Genomic DNA, 20,136 nt, shown 5'->3' with positions numbered 1-20,136 from the left:
ACAGAGCTAGTTTCCTGTCAAATTGTTATGATTCAAATGATGAAACATGCTAGCAGCTAAAAATTACCAGATAAGAAAAATGCCTCAAGTATCACTTTATCACTTCCATATTAACAAAAATGAACATTAGGATTTGCTGACAAAAGAATTTTAGTTTCAAAGAATTTGGATAGCTATCACTGAAATTTTCACTTTGACCTAAGATGTAGCAGGATATGGAAGACACCAAAACAAAACACAAAAAGGTAAAATACTAAAAATTTCCTTCCATATTTGGTTCATCACTAATCACATTTTCCTGCAACTGTAGTAGCTTAATAAGCTCCTACATAGTTCAGGTATATGCCACAAATACTTGCATAAAGTATTTTAAAGTAATGATAGTTTATATTTTAAAAAAATCAGTAGCAAATGTTAAACAAATCAACAATTTAGTTGTGCATCTAAATCTGATGTAATATAAAAAATAGAGAAATCTATATGTATTTGTGTTTTGGGGAGCATCAAGAGGACTCCGTTGTATAGAATTCTCCCCATCTTATCCCTTGGCCTGGACCATGGCTTTTCCAGTGCTAAAGTCCTACATCTAGGCTACCAGAATACAGGCTACTAGCTCTTCTCCTCAGTAAGATGGCAAAGTCTCTCTTTCTCTCTCTCATTCTGCCACCCCTCCCACAACCCTTCTACAACTGCTGCTAGTATTCTTATTAATTGTGTTATTTTATATCCAATTTTCTTAACCATAATCCACCCTTGATCTCTAACACATACTATGCTTAAGCATGTTGATACTGACAATTACTCAGTGTAACATTTACTAACACATAAAAAGGGCAAATACCCATAACTGAATGAATACAAACAAAATTAGGCAAATGTCAACCTGAGTGAGATCACTGTTTTTGAATCCCATAATGTTCAATGTAGGCAGTTTTATAAAAATGAATTATGAAACACAAAGACAATAGAAATATAAGTTATTTATTAATCAATCCACTTACAAAGCAGGTGGCTTAATGCAAGCTTATTGACATCTTCACATATGATCCATGGGAACATGTCTTCCACATACAGACAGTGATGTTACTGACTGATGCATTTGCAATCTGGGGCATATTAAGCATATTTAGACAAATAAAATTAGGCTATCCTGTATATGAAAGTATCTTGATAATATGCATCCTGAAGTGGATTAAAACTTTCTCCAAAAGAGAAATGTTAGTACATTAACTTAACTTTAATATTCTATATTATGCAGTAAATCTTAACTATAGAAATTAAAATTTTTAAATCAGTGATCGACTCTTGGTAATGTATGAAGTGGGAGTCTAAAACCAGAGCAACAGTAGGTTGACAGTATAATTTGTGCCTCACAGTATCTGCAGATTTACTGTTTTCAAGCTTAAAGAGAAATAAAACAAGAGACATGTAGATTCAGCTGACTTTATTTATCTTTAAACTAATAAAAATCCCTTTAAAAGTGATTCTGGGACCTTTAGAAGATCTAGGAATGCACAGATACCTGCCGATGACTGCAATTCTAAATCCTGACTAAATGTGTTTACAAAAATCAATGTAAGCAGATATCTTTACTATGCGTGCTTAGCAGAAGACTGAATGAAATTCTACATGTCTTCAATTTCCCTAAAATTTTGTTAAATCTGCAAGTATATACAATCCAGCTAATTGAAGTTAATATTTAGTGTTCATCAGAGCTGTTTCACAGCAGCAAAAATTGAATCTGGGAAATAAAGTTCTAAACGATGTAGGAAAAAGATAAATACAATAGGAACAGCAGTCTAAATGTATGGTATTAATATTCAACTCTATCTGTATTGTGCTAAAAGGAAAAGGATACACCAAGAAGAATTCTATTGATCGCTCTGGTGATGTGAGTACCACCTGCATCTGGTTGAAATGGTTGTATTCTGTCCCCGGTACCGAGGGTGGTGTTGAACTCAGAACTCCATATGGTAAATACACAGCAGCCGTTCTGTCCTAATTAAGGAATGTCTTAATACACAATATTATCATCTTCTAGAGGATCTTTATACATTAAACTAAAGTACATGATTGATTAAATTAAACGTTAGTAATGGATAAAAAAAATTCATAATTCTCAAGACCTGGTACTATGTAAAAAACAAAAAGACCACAAAATTCTACTTACTAAAGCAGCTAATCTTGCCTGCAAGTTTAGGGTCACAAGCCCATAATATGTGCAAAGAAATGCAATACAAGGAACCATGCAAAAATACAGGAAAATGATACAGGAAAAATGTCAAATCTAGAAAAAAAAAGCTTTTATAAATACATCAAAATCAACTGTATACATAAACTGTAGGTCTAGCATTAGTTGTACCATGTAGCAGAGCCAGCACTCTTAAGTTCAAGGCTTCCGAATCTGCGCAGGTAAGTCATGCCATCTTTGGTTGATGCAGTACCAGGAAGGTGGGAATGAGAGGGAGGGTAAGAGTTCTGAAACATGGTGTCAACTTTCACTTGGCAGCTGGGCCTCAATGTCCACTCTGCAAATGGGGCACTTCTTATTGGTGATCAACCACTGGTCAACACACACTTGGTGGAAAAGGTGCATACAGGGAAGGCGTCTATCATAAGCAAACAAAACAAAAAGCAAAAGTTAATTTTAAGACAAGTGCAGTGGCATTTAAACAAATGATACCTACAATACTTCAGTAATGTTCTGAAGTTACTAAACATTTTCTCTTCTGTTAAAAAAAAGAAACAAAAAACCCCCAAAACCCTCCCTACTCAAGATTATATACCTACATTAAATTAATACTTTGGGCAATGTAATGTATTAATGACCAAGATAATTAAATATCACAGCTAAAGAATCAAATTATATAAAATCTCAAGAATTTTAAGAACAACAACTATAGTAACAATTATTCCAGCTTTGTTTCTATACATGAGCTGCCAATGTATTGGAGTTGGCAATATGTTCCCCACAACATAATACTGTAAATATATTTTTAATATCAAATCACTGTATTTATGAAGCACTTGCAAAAAAATTCTCACTTAATTCTCTCTTGAAAGAATTATATAGACATACAGCAGCCATATCATACTAATTAAGGAATGTCTTAATATGCAATATTATTTTCTGTCTAGAGGATCTCTTTAACACATTAAAGTACATGATTGATTAAAGGTTAATAATACTGTTTCATGAGATCGTTTTCATGTTATATCATACTATGCTACTCTTTTAAAAGCAGATTAAACAGATATGTATGCTTTAGTACACTACACTATCAATTAGAAATAGAGAAATAAAGCTTCCATGCACTAACATGCTAATGTTAAATCTAACAGTAGAGTAAAGGTTACTGACTTAAGTGTCAATTTCAACTTCCACCACTGTTGAGTTGTCATACATTTCAGAATTCATATTTTGTAAAAATAGCTAAAAAGAGGTGTTCTAATTTCTCCCTGCACAGTATTGTCAATACTGTAAAAAACAGTTATCTATATTTATAAATCTTCATTGGAAATAAGTCAAAGAACCTTCAAACAGCTTCAAACCCTCAAACAGCTTCAAACAACCTTCTATGTGATATAGTAGACAATAAAAGTTTATAACTTTTCTCTCTCTCTTAGTCAACTGAAGAAATATGATACAGGTGTTATATATGTTATAGAACTTGCTTCATATGGGATTATGTTACATTAGAAAAAACAATAGGAATGAAACAGTTACTTAACAGATTATAAAAAGGAAAGTCTAAAATATTTGGTTAGCATAATAATATTTTCTAAATCACATAGTTGCAAGAAGAAAACAGTCTACAAATTGAGAGGAAATTTTAGGACAAGATCACTTTATAAAAGATGATGTAAAACAAACTGCATGGAGCTAATCTGGATCCCTCTCTTTAAGCTTTGGAGAAACATTAATATACATGTTTTGGCCTCCAAAGTCTCTCACCTCTCAAGTTCTCTGTCCTGCAAGATTCAGGTAAGACAATACTGACCACAAAATCTCCCTGGCCAAGTCTTGGTGTGGCCCTAAAACAGGTAGTATATTTCTCTTTGATGTTAATACAGAAACTTAATCTTTTTTACTGTTTAATTCACATTACAAGGCAATTCTACATATCAGAGACTGGTAACAGGGTACGCTAGGAGTAATCTTTATTTGGTTTCTGGTCTGCTTTATAATAAAATTCCTCTTTTTTTGGCTGTGTTGCAGGTCTGTGGGAGATTAGTTCCCCGACCAAGGACTGAATCAGCACCCTCAGTAGATCAAAGTGTAGAGTTCTAACTACTGGGCGACAAGAGAATCCCCTCAAATAAAATCTCTTGTACAGTTTTGACAACGAATTTTAGATAATTAGTGTTTAGTTACCTCACATCTTCACCTTCCTCTAAAATAGACAAACAGATAGTACATTTTTCCTCTGTGTCTTCCTCAGTCCCTTCTTCCCCATCTTGTTTGCAGTGCAGTTTCCTCTGTGAGAACCAATCAGTTGTTACCTTGTTAGTAGAGATGACATTATTGAACAACTGAGTAAAGTTTGTGTTTATTTTAAAAACAAAACAAAACAAAACCATACATTCACCCACAATATATTTCCCAGATAAAACTGCCATGAATTAAAGGATGAATTAAGTGACTATTATCAACGAAGTGTTCTCTTAAGACCCTTAAATAATCAGCATCAAAATTAAAAGTAACAGAAATTCATTAGTCTGAAATCTATCATTTCTAACCCACAATCAGGATCATATATACTATTTTGTCCCATCATGAGGCACAGCCAGATAAACTTCGTTTCATTAATAAATGTTTCAGATAATGTTCAAAAATGAACGTCAGTTACAGTATTTAGCTTAAACAGTTGAGAGGACTTACATTTAATGGTAATACCCCATTAATACTCTTAGGAAAAGAGTGAAAAATACAATAAACAGTCATTTTCACACTTCATTAGTCTCTATAGTATATAACAGTTTGTTGAAAGAAATTTATTTAACATGCCTACTCCACATCTTCTAGATGTAACACTACATAAGGAATATAAGGGTAGAATATAAGAAATGTAGGTCAATTAAGTTCCTATCCAAACAACTGACTAGCTAAATTATGGTACCACTATAGGATGGAGTTCTGTGTGAGCTATTAATAAGAATGCGGGTCATCTGTAGGTGCTGATATAGGATAAAAAGAAAATGGACAAAAACTGTATGTATATTATCCCCTTTGAGTTATTTTTAAAAGTGGAAGAAAAAATATATACATATGCACATTATTAAAAATGCGTGGAAGATTACCTAAGAAAATTTTAAGCATGATTTTTCTTCTGGGAAGGAAAACTAGGATCATTAGAGTAACATACTTCAATTTACAGTTTTAGATTTTTTAACCATATGCAATATATTGTTTTAATAATAAAAAAATATAGTTGATAGACTCCACAAACTTGAAAACAGTCCATGATATTAAATGTTATGTATTTCAACAATAATGTAAATGTTTCATAGAATAAATGCTTACCTTTTTGTATTTATGTGGATATGTACATCTTTCAATTGTCCCCTGGGATGCTCCACGATTAACATTTCCTAATCTTTCTTCTAAATGAATAAGTTCCTGAAGAAGAATAACTAGTATTAAAAGCCAGTATGATTATTCCTTGAACAGCACAGTCAGTATTGTAAAAGCAATAAAGTACCATATTTATAAACATGCAATGTAAATAGAGTATTCAAAAACCCATATATGGTAAGGCAAATGGCTGTCTGTAATTATTTCTCAGCTAACTGAAGTGGTATGGCAAAGTTATCTTTGTAGACTAGAGCAACGTATTACCACATGATCCTATATAAGTCAGTAAGCATGTATGCATCTAGAAGATGAAGTCACTGCAGTAAAATAGGGAAACAAGTCAAACAATAGTTCTTGACTCCAACTTCCAAACTGACATGAAGAAACAAAACATTAATCATATTTAAATGATCTGTTCTTCCAGAAAATTCAGATATTTAGCAAAAAACTGAATTACTTAGGTTTCTTTTTCTATAGCAAAGCTTCTCTAAAAACTAAGCTTAGTCAAAAAGCATTAGGCATTGATTATAGTAGAAAAATATTTTAAAAACCTAAATGTTTTTCTAGAAGAATGGTTAAATTATATTCATCCACCCAGGAGAATATCAGAACTATCAAAAACAATGTACTAGTCAAAAAACTTATAGTACTTATTTCCCAGATATATTGCAAAGAGTAAATTTATACAAAAAATGTTATCACTAAATTCTAATGTATTACAAGCATCACACGGGTTCAGTAAAGCATATAAGTCTAGTGCATTTAAAAATTTTCTTAACTTCTTATTTTGTATTGGGGTAGAGCCAATTAACAATGTTGTGATAGTTTCTAGTGAACAGCAAAGGGACTTGGCAACACATACACGTATCCATTCTCCCTCAAACTCCCCTCCCATCCAAGCTGCCACAAACATTGAGCACAGTTCCACGTACTGCATTTATTTAAAAAAAAAAAAAAAAAAAGCATTAAGGTTTTTCTTGCACATTTAACAGTATGGTTCTTTATCTGATATTTATATTTATTTAATAAATTTCTACATTCTTCTATTATTAGATATTTTCAATTACTCTTCTTCAATATTCGGGTAATTTCTGATGCTGATTAATATTACTTATAAATCTTTCTATAACAATCCTTAGAAGCAATATAGATGTGTTACTGCCTTTTGATCCCCAGTCACTGCAGCAATGCTATAGTTATAACTATTAATATTACATATACTCTCTTTTTGCATTACAGATACTGTGGCAAATATCATTAATGCTATTACATACCTCAAAATTGCCCCTGAAAGGACCTCTGAATGATGTTCCATCCAAGCCTGATGAAATGTAACGAATGTGAGGATAGCCTGCCATGTCAGGAACCTATTTGAAGAGAACAGGTAAGCTAAATGAATTAAGAACAGGCTCAAGTTTTACTGCTACCATCGAATAATTCAGATACTCAATTTTCTCCATCTAGCTTCTCAAAAAAATCAACTTCAGGAAGAATACATAACTCCAAAAAAGGCATTCCGTTAACAGGTTCCTCTTCAAAAATGATCTCGTTTATAATAACTTTTAAATTATCATCAGAAGGAAAAAAATAGAAACAGCAGTTCCATGAGATAACAGATTCTCTTCTACTTGATTTATTTTGCACAAAGAATCCTAAGTAGAGAATACTCAAACTTAAGAATGATGTTCTTAGTAGCCTAAACATACAAAGAGTAAAATTTTTATAAGATCTGGTCAATTTCAGAGAGCTTTATTGTACAGTATTAAGAAACAGAAATGCATAAAGTTTTCTAACAAAACTTAATTTCAGGATAAAAGTTTTATTTCCCTTTCTCTAACCCCCAAATAGCCAAAGGTACCTTTGGCTGCTCTTTTGGTTTGGTTCTATTAGTGAAGTTTTAACAGTTTTTAATTTTTTGTTAGCTAAGGTCAGTCTTCACAATCTTATTTGTGAGCTCACCTACTTGACAGAATTTGTTTGTAACTCCAAAATAAATAGCTGTGCTCTCACAAGTCATTCACAGACCTGCACAGAGCAGCAAAAAAATCTGAGCTGCCCAATACGTTCTCCCAGTTGAGGAAGAACAAGACCCTGCCCATTCGTTTCAGTTCTTACACTTTATAAACAAGTGTCTTTTTTGCAATGTATTAAGTGCAATGTTTTTCACATTTTTGTACTTTTTATAGGTCATTTTGTTGTTTAAACTGATCCCCAAACATAATGCTTAATTGTTAGCTAGGGTTCCTAAGTGCAAGAAGGCTGTGATGTGCCTTATGGAGAAAATATGTGCACATAAGCTTCGTTCAGGCATGAATTATGGTGTCATGAGCTTGGCCATATGCTCAATGTCAATGAATCAACAGTATATATCAAATAAGTTGTCTCTAAACAGAAAAATACATTAAAACAAGGTTATGCATTGGTTGTTGGGACTGGAGGCTTGCAATAACCTAGGGCTATATTCACCCTGGGAATAATGGTTCAATAATGGTTCACTTCACAATAACTCTATAGTACATTAACTACCATGAATAACAAGAGCTGACCGTAGTGTTAGGAAGGGGATATTCTGAGACCATTCTTGCATTTTTATAAACAAATCTCCATACTTATTTGGCTTCCACTAAATCATAATACACTTCTAGCATGTTTTACAACTTTAAAAGACAGTTCACACATGGAAAAGAATTTAAAATAAGCAATAATTTCTACGCTTTAAGTAGCCTATTATTTAAGTATCTGCAACTTTCCTTATAATCAAGATCAATAGTATCCAGCTCTAAGCAGATAACATATCTTCCTACACATCTCCAAGAGAAATGAAAAAATCAGAAAGGAACTTCTGCCTTCCAAATTACTTAAAGCTGCACTTCTCCTGTAACCCTCCATAGCCTTCTTTCTCTAACTTTTAGGGATAAGCTTCCTCTTTCTCTTACCCAAAGGTAAGCTCTATCATTTGCTCCCCTCTTCTCTTGTTTCCCCAACCTGGACCATCCCTAACTGCTACCCACCCTTTTCCTGGATATCGTCAAAACAAGTCCTCCCTAATGTTACCCTGTTTTGTCTTAAACCTAAAATTACCTTCATGTTTCTCCAAACCCAGGTTCTCTAATCCTAATAGTGAGAGACTGTTAGTCACTTAGTCGTGTCCGACTCTTTGCCACCCCATGGACTAGAGCCCTCCAGGCTCCTCTATTCACGGAACTCTTCAGGCAAAAATACTGGAGTGGGTAGCCATTCCTTTCTCTAGGGGATTGTACCTACCCAGGGATCAAACCTAGGTCTCCTGCATTGCAGGCAGATTCTTTACCATCTGAGCCATCAAGCAATAATCAATCCTGGACCAAATGCCAATGCTATTTCCCACTTTCCCTTCACAGCCAAGTTTATTAGGCAAGTAGTTTATATTCAGTTCCCACATATTTTAACTTTCCCTACCTTACTGTGATCTAAGAGGCACCCCAACCTCCATCCCTCATCATTACTGAAATCACTTCGACAAAAGCTGCCAAAAACCACTCTAATGCCAAATGCATTCAACATTTTTCAAACTTTACTTTTTTGTGATGAAACACTACTGACCATGTTATTTTGACATTATTCTAACTTTGTTTCTCCTCAACTACCCTAGCCAATTCTTGGAATTATTTGTTTGAAGCACAGTTGTTGTTGTTGTTTAGTTGCTAAGCTGTGTCTGACTCTTTTGTGACCACATGGACTGTAGCCCGCCAGGTTCCTCGCACCACTGAGCCACCCAGGAGGCCCTGAAATACAGTATTATCATTTAAATACAGTATTATTATTTGCCAAGGTTCTTTCAATCTCTCATCAGTCTGCACATTTTTCTTAGAAATCTAATCCTCTTCCATGGATTCATGTAATATGACAGACAAGTGACACATGTAATATTTTATATTGACAGATCACAACCTATCTTTAACTCAAAGACCAGTTTATTCTTTGGAGATTCAGACCATAAACCCAACTTCCTACTGGACAGTCCACCCTGACACACATGTATCTCAGATTCAATATGTCCAAAATCTAACTCACCTAACCCCTTCCCTAAATCCTCATCTAATATTCTCCAAACTAGTGAACGGCAGCGCCATACACCTAACAACCAAAGCTAGATATCTGGGAATCATCTTAAATATTACTCAAACAGAGTCCATCATTTTTAGGTCAACTGCCACTGCCCTTGTTCAAGCATTCATCAACTTTCATCTCTTCTACTATAATGTGTCCTTCCTTCCACCATGAAACCTATTTTCCACACAACTGAAGAGATGGTCTATTTAGGTACAATCTGATTAAATCATTCCACAACATAAACATGATCAAGACATCCCTCTTTCAATGGAGTCTAATTTCTAGTTTCCTGGCAGGGCATGTATTTCATTGCTGAGTGACCCTCACCCCTAAGATCTAGAAACAGCAACTAGGATTTTCCTGGCTTATGCTATCTGAAAGCTCTTTACATGATGTAGCCACTTTAAGAGCACCATTCTCTATTCCAAAGCTTGCTTAAAAGTTGCATGTATAGTAAAGTGTCTTGGAAACCTTCTCTGTAATACTTCTACCCCTACAAAACTACTCACTTCTCTGTACTATGCAATATGTATTATGTGAAAAGCAAACTCAATTTTTGCTGAATTTGCTCTTTAGAACTCAAACTGGTGTCAACAAAATCTGAATATGTTCAAATCAGTTACAATTAGTACAGTTTTTCTACTGATCAGAAAATAAAGTATGAATGCATTAGAACAGACCCATTAGCATTTATGATGATAAAGCACATGTCCCACTAAAAGTGGATAAAGATTGTCATGTCGATATAAAAGGAAAAAAATGTCATTTTTTACATCAAGAAGAGTATATGTAACACTGCAAATACAAACACATATTTTACTGCATCTAATATCTTCTTATAGCACAATTTCAATCTAATAATAATAATTCTAATCCTCTACTGAAACACCTATTAACAACTAATACATTAAAAATATTTCCAAAAAATAATTTAGAAAAGGAAGAACAGTTTTTGAAGGCAACTATGTTAGAATTTTGAAATCTTCCTATTTTACCATTAAAGGTAGAGCTCCTAACTGCAAGTGATGAAGCCGAGGTGGTGCATGGTAATGGGCCAAGTGAGGATGCAACGCTCCAGGTGTGTAAGTAGCTGCAGTTACTCCAGCTTCAATTCCCAGTTCCCTGACAAAAGAGAACAGTTTAAATGTTAGACATCCTTACAGTGTCTATTATCAATAGAAATGCAGGAGTATGTTTACATTTTTTAATGTCACCTGAAGATTCTTATCTTACTTAGCTGAGAAAAAAAGATAAGTTAGCCCCAAAGATATAACTAATAATTTCAAGTTCATTTTAGAAACTAAAATTCAAAGGTTCAATTTTGTGACCATGAGGAGCAAGGCATTTGTATCCAGGTACTTCTATCCTTACAAAGGAAGGACATACAATGAGTGTCCCTAAGTTTCCTTCCAATCTAAAAGTCTGATTTTTCATGAGAAGCAAATACAATTGAGTTTACTTTTTTGGTTTATATGAATGTTGCTCCCAGGTCTTTTGTTTGTTGGATAGTGCCTCTGGATTGTTGGCATCAAGGATAATTCGAAGAGTAAACACTTCTATACCTTATAAAGCAAGGGTAAACAAAATTTTAGAAAGTAAAACTGGTAAATATCAAATCTTCAATTATTTATTCTCATTTTATATTTTGTCTGAAAAGTGATTGTGGATCAAGATCTCAATAACTACCTACAGACAACAGATTCAGAAAGAAAATTAAAGCAAATTTGCCTCCATTTCTCTAGGAAACAACTCAAGCCTGGAGGATCCAGGCTTGATTTCCCTTGTCAATAGCAGGGGTTAAGGGAGGTACAGCAAACATGAGTAAAAAGGTGGGGGTGCTGGATAAAGAAGTTATGAAAAATTTAGGGGTTTTACTTTGATGGTAGATCTCTGAGAAACAACAACAACAAAAAAGCTCTACTCCAGTTTGACAGGGTTCCCTGCCCTACAACTCAAGCTGCAACTCTTTCCTCCCCAAGTCTCTTATGACTCACCCAGAGACAGTGAGTCACAGCTAAACTGGAATTCAGTTTCTCTGTATTATCCTTAAAAAAAATTTTGTGTGCTCGCTTCGGCAGCACATATACTAAAATTGGAACGATACAGAGAAGATTAGCATGGCCCCTGCGCAAGGATGACACGCAAATTCGTGAAGCGTTCCATATTTTTAAGTTGCTTTGTTACAATAAAACTAAATGTGTACACAAAAAAAAAAAAAAAAAAAAAAAAAAAAATTTTGTATATCTAGCTATTTGCAGTGCTAGGTCTTACTTGTAACACTCAGGATCTTCAATCTTGTTGTGACATGTGGGATATTTACTTGCAGAATGCGAACTCTTAATTGTAGTATGTGAGATCTAGTTCCTTGACCAGGGATTGAACCCAGACTCCCTGCATTGGAAGTCCAGTCTCAGCCACTGGACCACCAGGTAAGTCCCCACGTTACCCTTACCCTACAAAGTATCTCTTCCAACCTTTTCTACCACAAGAAACTGATCACAGCTCTGAAATAAACAAGATACTGACCAGGCAGATCTCTCCGGAGCCTGTCGAGGATGTGAGGACATAGTCTGAGGCACATGAATATGATGCCCGTGACCATAATTTGGGTGCATCCTATGTGGATGGGGTGGGGGGCGTTCATGTGCCCGCCTGGAAACACAGAACACAAAAAGACCACTGGAAATAATTGAATAATTGGTTATTTCTTAATGTAGAAAGAAACAATCTAGTATTAATATTATAAACATCTATAGATTAGCCTTGAAATTAACTCTGTAATAAATTATAAAAATGCAATATAAAATAACCTAATGATTAGCAATAAATCAAGAAACCATAGCCCCACAAATTCTCACTACTCATTTATTTCAATGTCTCCAATCCAAATATCATCCAAGGGAAAAAACAGTATCTTTATAATCTTTATATAGCAGATATTTTAAAAAGGATAACAGGAACTAAATGAAAATAAAATTTTAAAAATTAATACTCCAGCATATGCTACGGACACAAGGAAGTTGTTTTAAGAAATGGAAACTGTCTTGCTTCATCTTTTTGCTGTAATAATATTCATCCATTTTAATGGATAAAATTTCTAAGAGAAAAAAAAACTTCTAAGGAAAAAAATTTAACCTGTGTATTTTCTTCAAACACATGCAAATACATGTCAACACATCTGGGAAACTGGTATTACTTCTATTCACACTCTTTATTCATCAGTCCAGCTTACTGTATTTTCTCTTTCTAAAGTCTGTCAAATTTACAAATACAAATGGTCACAAAGTTCTAAACAAATGGCACTTGAGCAAAAACATTTCTAGGGATTCATTTCTATAGTCTAATTCTTATTTTCTACTAGTTTCAAACACATATACAGATTTTTCATGTTTAACCTTAATGATTCAGAACAAGCAATTTTCTAGATACTGGAAGATAGAAATATTAATTAGCAACTTTCTATATAAAGGGTCACTATATTAAAATGACAGAAATAGTCACAGATTCTAAATATAACCTTAAATTATATAACTAAAGAAAGAAGTTACACAAGTGCCAGATCATTGATTAAATCAAGAATCTGCAAACATTCTGTAAGGGCCGAATACTTAATATTGCTTGCTCTCTAGGTCACATGGTTTCTGTTGTAACTACTCAACTTGTGGTTTTTGTAGTGTAAAAGAAGCTACAGACAATATATAGATGAACCAGTGTAGCCATTTTCCTGCATAACTTTAATAGGCAGGCAGAATAAGACCAACAAAGTACACTGCCCCAAATTAGAACATCAGGTCCTGAGTTTTCCAAAGAAAACATAAAGTTCTTTTTGTTTTTATAGTCTTTTCACATGAAATAACCTGATATAAAATTTTTATGTCGGCACCTACAACTCAGGATAAGACCTTCTGGTTAGTAAAAAATTAATTTCCTAGTGAACTGAGGATTAAATATAGCTATATCACTTCTGAAGACTTTACAGTCTTAAAAACCAATGGAAAAAAAGAATAAAGGGTGATTATCTTTTTAAAAACATAAAACATACGTTGGATGCTGCATCATTCTCCTTCTTTGAACTTCCATCCTCTGCATCATTTCATGAGGATGCAGTCTTTGTGCTGGAGGTGCTGTGGCTGGAATATGATGTGAAATTGGCTGGTGTGTGGGAGGAAGATGCTGAGGGATTGGTGCAGCTGTACTGGCTAAGTGAGTTGGAGGTGGGGGTGCCACGGGGTGAGATGTTGCATGAGACGATATTTGAGAATGGAAAGCATGAACAGGATGAGGAATAACATAATCCACTTGAGGCGGAGGCTGAGTCTGAGGAGGAGGGTTTCCATGAGAGTGGGGGCAGGCAGAGGTTTGATGATGAAGTGGTCTTGTCAAAGAAGCATCTGTAAGAAAAGCACAAGCACCACAAGGTTAAACATATATTGCCATAATACATTTGTGTTATACTTTACAAACATATTAGTGTATTTTTATTTTATAAATTCTTTATCAATGCTTGAGTCTGCTTAGTCTTGTTTGGCAACCTGCTTTCTTCTTTGAGTAATCATAGGTATCTTCTCAAGTCAATATATATAGCTTTACTTCATTCACAGCATTTCATTACAGGAAGGCACCTAAATTTATTGATCGCCATTGATAAAAACTGGAAGCCATTATCAAATCGCCATTGATAAAAACTGGAAGCAAACCAAAGCTGCAATAAACATCTCTGTGTATAATTCCTCTTGTGCTCTCTTTCATACATGCATGTACATGAGTGTCTGAACACAAAGGCACACACTCATACACACCACTCACAGAAAGTTTCTATAGCATAAATTCCTATAAGCAGTTCTGAGTCTGAAAGAATAATTTAAATTCAGATTATTGTTGTTGATCATGTCCGACTCTTTGTTACTCTATGGACTGCAGCACGCTAGGCTTCCTTGTCCTTCACTATCTCCCAGAGTTTGCTGAAACTCATGTCCACTGAGTCGATGATGCCATTCAACCATTTCATCCTCTGTTGCACCCTTCTCCTCTTGCCCTCAATCTTTTCCAGCATCAGGGTCTTTTTCAGTGAGTTGGCTCTTCGCATCAGGTGGCCAAAATATTGGAGCTTTAGCTTCAGCATCAGTTCTTCAATAATATTCAGGGTTGATTTCCTTTAGGATTGACTGGTTTGATATCCTTGCTGTTCAAGGGGCTGTCAGAGTCTTCTCCAACATCACAGTTCAAAAGCATCAATTCTTCAGTGCTCAACCTTCTTTATGGTTCAACTCTCATATCCATACATGACTACTGGAAAAAACAGCTTTGATTATATTGACCTTTGTTGGCAAAGTGATGTCTCTGCTTTTTAATATGCTGTCTAGGTTTGTCATAGCTATTACTATGCTATACTATTACAGGTGCTTTAAGTTCCGTGGCTGCAGTCACCATCCACAGCAACTTTGGAGCCCAAGGAAATAAAGTCTGTCACTGTTTCCATTTTTTCCCCCACCTATTTCCATGAAGTGATGTGACCAGATACCATGATCTTAGTTTTCTGAATGCTGAGTTTCAAGCCAGCTTTTTCACTCTCCTCCTTCACCTCCATCAAGAGGCTCTTTAGTTCCTCTTTGCTTTCTACCATTAGGGTGGTATCACCTGCATATCTGAGGTTATCGATATTTCTCTCAGCAATCTTGATTCTAGCTTGTGCTTCATCCAGCCCAGCATTTTGCATGATGTACTCTGCATATAAGTTAAATAAGCAGGGTGACAATATACAGCTTTGATGTATCTCCTTCCCAATTGTGAACCAGTCAGTTGTTCCCTGTAAGGTTCTAACTGTTGCTTCTTGACCTACATACAGGTTTCTCAGGTGGCAGGTAAGGTGGTCTGGTATTCCCATCTCTTTAAGAACTTTTCACAGTTTGTTGTGATCCACACAGTCACTTTAGTGTAGTCAATGAAGCAGAAGTAGACGTTTTTCTGGAATTCCCTTGCTTTTTCTAGGATCCAGTGGATGCTGGCAATTTGATCTAAATTCAGATACTAGTTGACAAAACACCTTTCCCAAAAGTTTACCATAATTAATTACCATCAACAGTACATGAGAGTTCCTGACTGTCACATATTTTACATGCTAATCAGAAAAAAATTTTGTATTCATGAATCAATTATATTTCTTCCCAGAATTATCTATTCACATTGTTAGCTTATAATTCACCTTTTTCTTGATTTATAAGTATTCCTTGTCATAAGGTAGTATAAACATTTTTCCAAATTGTCTCCTGGTAATTTTACTCTGTCATAAGCATTTTGCTTTTGTAAAATCAAAAGTATAAATTATGTATTCATAAACACATAAATCATGTTCTCCTTAATCATGAATGGTTATACAGCACTATAGAGAGGACAGCATCCTGCAAGTCCGGCACGCCTGTAACATGTTATTAGTCCTAGGCACGCCTGTAACATGTATTTTCACCACTGCACTTCTCTCCCTGCCCCATGCTATTTTTCTTGTGCTACATTAAGGAGAGGGCATATTTGCTAGCTACTTGCCATGAAAAGCAGCCTTTATTAAGATGGTTTCACCCATTTCTTCGATCTGAATCTTTACGTTGCAAAATGACTGTTGAAAGGTCCCTTAAGGGAATACTTTTCTCTCTTACTCTTAAGAGATGAGCATCAGTTTGAGGTCTAAAAATAAGTTTGTCTCCTCCTTGGATTTCAGCCCTAATTTCATTTCACTTGTAAGATTTTCTTGGTAGTCTGGTATGGAGCCATAGCATTTCCCTAGTTTCTTACAGAAAGATTACCTTCAATTTTTAATTGCTTTGATTCGTGCAGCAGGGGTGAAAGTTAGGTAACCACAGACTCATTCAGCCATACGTCAAAGGAAAACTTGTTAACATATATTTAAAGGAAACTTTCACTGAGCTCAATTTAAATTGTAAGACATATTTTTAAACTAATTTTCTAAAAGTTGTATTTTCAAATCAATGTTTTACTCTAAGAAGTCACAAAGCTCAGTACTTCTTAGTCATCAAAAAAGAAGTTACTAAATTCTCTAACTGTTAACTATTCTTCCTCAAATTTAGAGCATTTTTCCCAGTTTCACAGCAAGGTTTTCTAACTATATAATTATTATACAAGAAATAATATTCACAAATACCACAAAATGCTAAAGTTTTGCTTTGGAATTAATCAATTTATTTAACTCTTCATCAATCATTTTTCAACTTTACTAAGGTATAATTAACAATTAAAACAATATATCTAAAGTGTATAATATGATAATTTGACACATTATACCATGTGAAATGATTACCACAATCAGTTTAATTAACATATACATCACCTCACACAGTTGCCAATTTTTGTGTGTGGTTAAAACTTCAGCCATCATTATGATGCAGTGTTTATCTAAACAAAATAATCACTAATCATTGTATAAAGGTGATATATTCTGCATTCCCACAGACCATTTCCCTTCTTCTCTGTATTATGTGTTCCTATCAGTAAAAATAAACAGACAAACAAAAAGTGTTCTTGATATTGTTTCTTAAAAGTTTAGCATGTCACTTTAACCCAGCAATCTCAGTCCTAGGAAGTTACCCTACAGACTAGTAGAAAACTACAAATAATTTAAATGTTCATCAATTGAGGACTAATTCAATATACAATGGAATATTATGAGGATATTAAAAACAATGAGCTAGAATTTTATGTACTACAAAAATCTGAGATGTATTGTTAAATTTTTTAAAAATAAAAAATGAAAGGCAAATACTATGTTTGATATGATCCCATTTTTTTAAAAAAGGAGAGATATGTCATAATAAGAGATGTGTCATAATAACACATGCAGAGAAAGAAAATTTCTGAAAGGGTTTATAATGAACTATAAACAGTTGCTACCACTGAGGTATTGGGATTAGTGGGAAGAATGGAGAAGGATTTTTAACTTCTTATATTATTCTGTGGTTTGAATTTCTTAAAGTGTACACAAGTTACTTTTATGATAAAAAGAAAACATTAACTTTTTAGATTAGAACATAAAAAAGCAAGGGATACACTTATAAATTGCTTCAATATATTATTTTTAAAGAGGAGGGGGAGAAAACCACACATTTTGAGTTCCCAATAAAAGATGATAAATGAAAGATGAATATCAACAACTATTACAGAACAGCCTGCACATCCTGCCAGTGTTCACACACGGAATTTGTCCACTGGTTAATGTTTTGCAAAAACTTGCACTCTTGAAAAGATAAATGATGTATCACCAGATTTCACTGTACAAATTCTGGGTTGACTCTAGCTGTGTATGCAGGACACAGATTTTTAAAATTATAGGGCTGGAATCGTAAGAAGATAAATAACTGAACATTATCCCTCATATGTAATCAGAGGACAAAAGCAAATTTCCTTGCCAATGTTTTGCTTTATTCCTGGCATGAATTTTCAGTGCTTTTTTTTAAAAATCAAAATATTTAATAAGTTTCCATCTGATTATTAGCCTATGATTTGACAAAGCAATAAATATATGCTACACAGCCTAAGGTTATTTCTCATTTCTTGTATCTTATAGATTTCAATTTCTTAGAAAAGTCATATCTGATTCTATTTTAACTGCTTGTGTGAAAAGAGTACAGAAAACCTTTCTACAATTGTCTTTCTGTCAAGGAATTTTCTCCTGTGTCTCAGTTAAGTTTCAGAATTCTTAAAGTTTAATTTCCTATGCATAGAAACAACTACTAAACCTTCCAATTTCTTTTTAATACTAAAGGATAAATATAAATTCCTTAAAATTTCCTTTTATAGGAATCTAAAGTACCATTCAATGTACGTCTAATAGATAGACATTAAAATGTAAATGTTAAAATGTAAATTAGACAAATATGATACTTTTTATTATTTTCCCAGACCTTTTAAAACAACATCTGCCGTTTTTGCTTAAGAAGACCACTTTAGGTATGTGAGGTGAAGGAAGGATGAAATGGGAAAAATACACTCCACTTTTAGGTCAAGGAAATACTAGAAATTTATAAATTAGAATTACTGAAAGGTTATTAAATGGAGGACAGTACAATGCTTCATTTATGTGCCTCTAAGTTCTTTGCCTATTAAATTTATACTTACAAGGAGGTGGCATATAATGTCGACAAGATGACAGTGAGGCTGGTGGAGGGGGCTGGGGCTGGGGCTGGGCAACCATGCTTGATCCATAACCATCTATGGATAATGGCTGACTCGGGGCAGCGGCAGCAGCAGCCTGATGGCCAAAGATTGCAGCTCGGGAAGAAGAAACAGGACAGCAGGGGTCAAATGCAGATGCTCCATGAAAACCAGCACTTCCATGACTTCTGATACCACTGCTGCTCAGGTCTACTGGCAATGCCTGCTGTATAAAGAGGAACTATGTTTTATCTTTCTAAAATTTGGTCAAAACATTGTTTATGGTATACTATAAAAGTACTCAATGTAATCTAGAAAAATAGAATCAATAAATTTGAAACTGGTAAAATTTTGAGTGTGAAGACCTACTGAGCACCAAAAAACACTACGTGTATCTTGGATTGTAAAAATTATAGTGCTTATCCACTTAAAAACTATAATCAATTTTAAATAATCAAGCATGTGATAGTGCTTGAACAAAAGTTAATGTATTATTTTAAGATCTATTTATCTTCCATATACTAGATCTTAAGAGAGAAACTTTTAAATCATACGTTGATATCCTCCTTTACACCAAAACTCTGACTGGTAATTTAGGACTCCTTCAGAAAACATATAATCATGCCACTGAAAACATTCAAGGTTTCAGGTAAAAATCTCATTTTTAAACTGTACACAGCAAGGATTCAACTAAAACTCAAATAGTGAAAACATTATCCAAGATAACAAAGGGTCTAAGATTATTCAAGCTAAAACTATTAGCTTTGCCTCTTAGTTACCTTTTTCACTTAAAAAAAATTAAACCACGATTACTTTTATTAGTAAGATAATTTTAGGGAAGGATCATTTACCAAGTTGAAAAATCAAAGAGTCTAAATTCCATCCCTACTAGAGCACTTTGAAAAGTCCTAAGGAAAACAAACGCTTTACCGTCTACTCTAGAGCAGATAACAGAAACAGAATTGCTTCTTTATATTCTTGAGTATTTTAAGTATAAGCCTTTGCTTAGTGTTCAGTACAGCTGCAATATTTTAAATGTGATTAAAGAAAATGAAGATGTTATATATGGAATAATATGTAGGGATTGTTCACTACTGAAAGCTGGGGGGCTAGAGGTGAGGAAAGCGAGGGTAATGCATTTAATAGAGGCCCAGGTCACTTAGTCCAGTGAGGAACCATAGCGGTCTTAGTATATTTTAAAAAATTTATTTTATTATTATTATTTTTAGAGACAGAGTGGTCTTTGTGGTTTCAATGGCCACCCTGTTCAGAGGATAAAAGAAACATAAGAAACTCTGGATATTAAAAGG

The 20,136-nt window shown here is 34.2% G+C and overlaps 1 protein-coding gene and 1 non-coding gene across 11 annotated transcripts in view; one reads left to right on the top strand and one right to left on the bottom strand.

Annotated features, from left to right (window-relative positions):
• Positions 1-960: 960 nt before the first annotated feature.
• RNF111 (ring finger protein 111) overlaps positions 961-20,136 on the bottom strand; it is an 82,945-nt gene continuing 63,769 nt past the window's right edge. For 4 of the 10 annotated variants that reach the window (XM_043919497.1, XM_043919499.1, XM_043919500.1 and 1 more), the window contains exons 7-14: positions 18,791-19,052; positions 13,710-14,058; positions 12,194-12,346; positions 10,663-10,789; positions 6,850-6,942; positions 5,525-5,620; positions 4,376-4,503; positions 961-2,609 (exon numbers count right to left, since the gene is read on the bottom strand). In XM_043919497.1, the coding sequence (XP_043775432.1) occupies positions 2,492-2,609; positions 4,376-4,503; positions 5,525-5,620; positions 6,850-6,942; positions 10,663-10,789; positions 12,194-12,346; positions 13,710-14,058; positions 18,791-19,052 (1,326 nt within the window). In that variant the 3' untranslated portion in view covers positions 961-2,491. The remainder of the gene's footprint in view (positions 2,610-4,375; positions 4,504-5,524; positions 5,621-6,849; positions 6,943-10,662; positions 10,790-12,193; positions 12,347-13,709; positions 14,059-18,790; positions 19,053-20,136) is intronic. The other 6 variants (XM_043919504.1, XM_043919505.1, XM_043919502.1 and 3 more) reach the window with 5 other exon arrangements.
• On the top strand, positions 11,730-11,836 carry LOC122706086. Its single transcript, XR_006344327.1, has one exon. It is a non-coding gene; the product is annotated as a U6 spliceosomal RNA (small nuclear RNA).

Source organism: Cervus elaphus, chromosome 12 (genome assembly GCF_910594005.1).
Source record: "Cervus elaphus chromosome 12, mCerEla1.1, whole genome shotgun sequence".
NCBI lineage: Eukaryota > Metazoa > Chordata > Mammalia > Artiodactyla > Cervidae > Cervus > Cervus elaphus.
The sequence above is the reverse complement of the archived record's forward strand: the minus strand, read 5'-3'. Positions and strand labels throughout refer to the sequence as shown.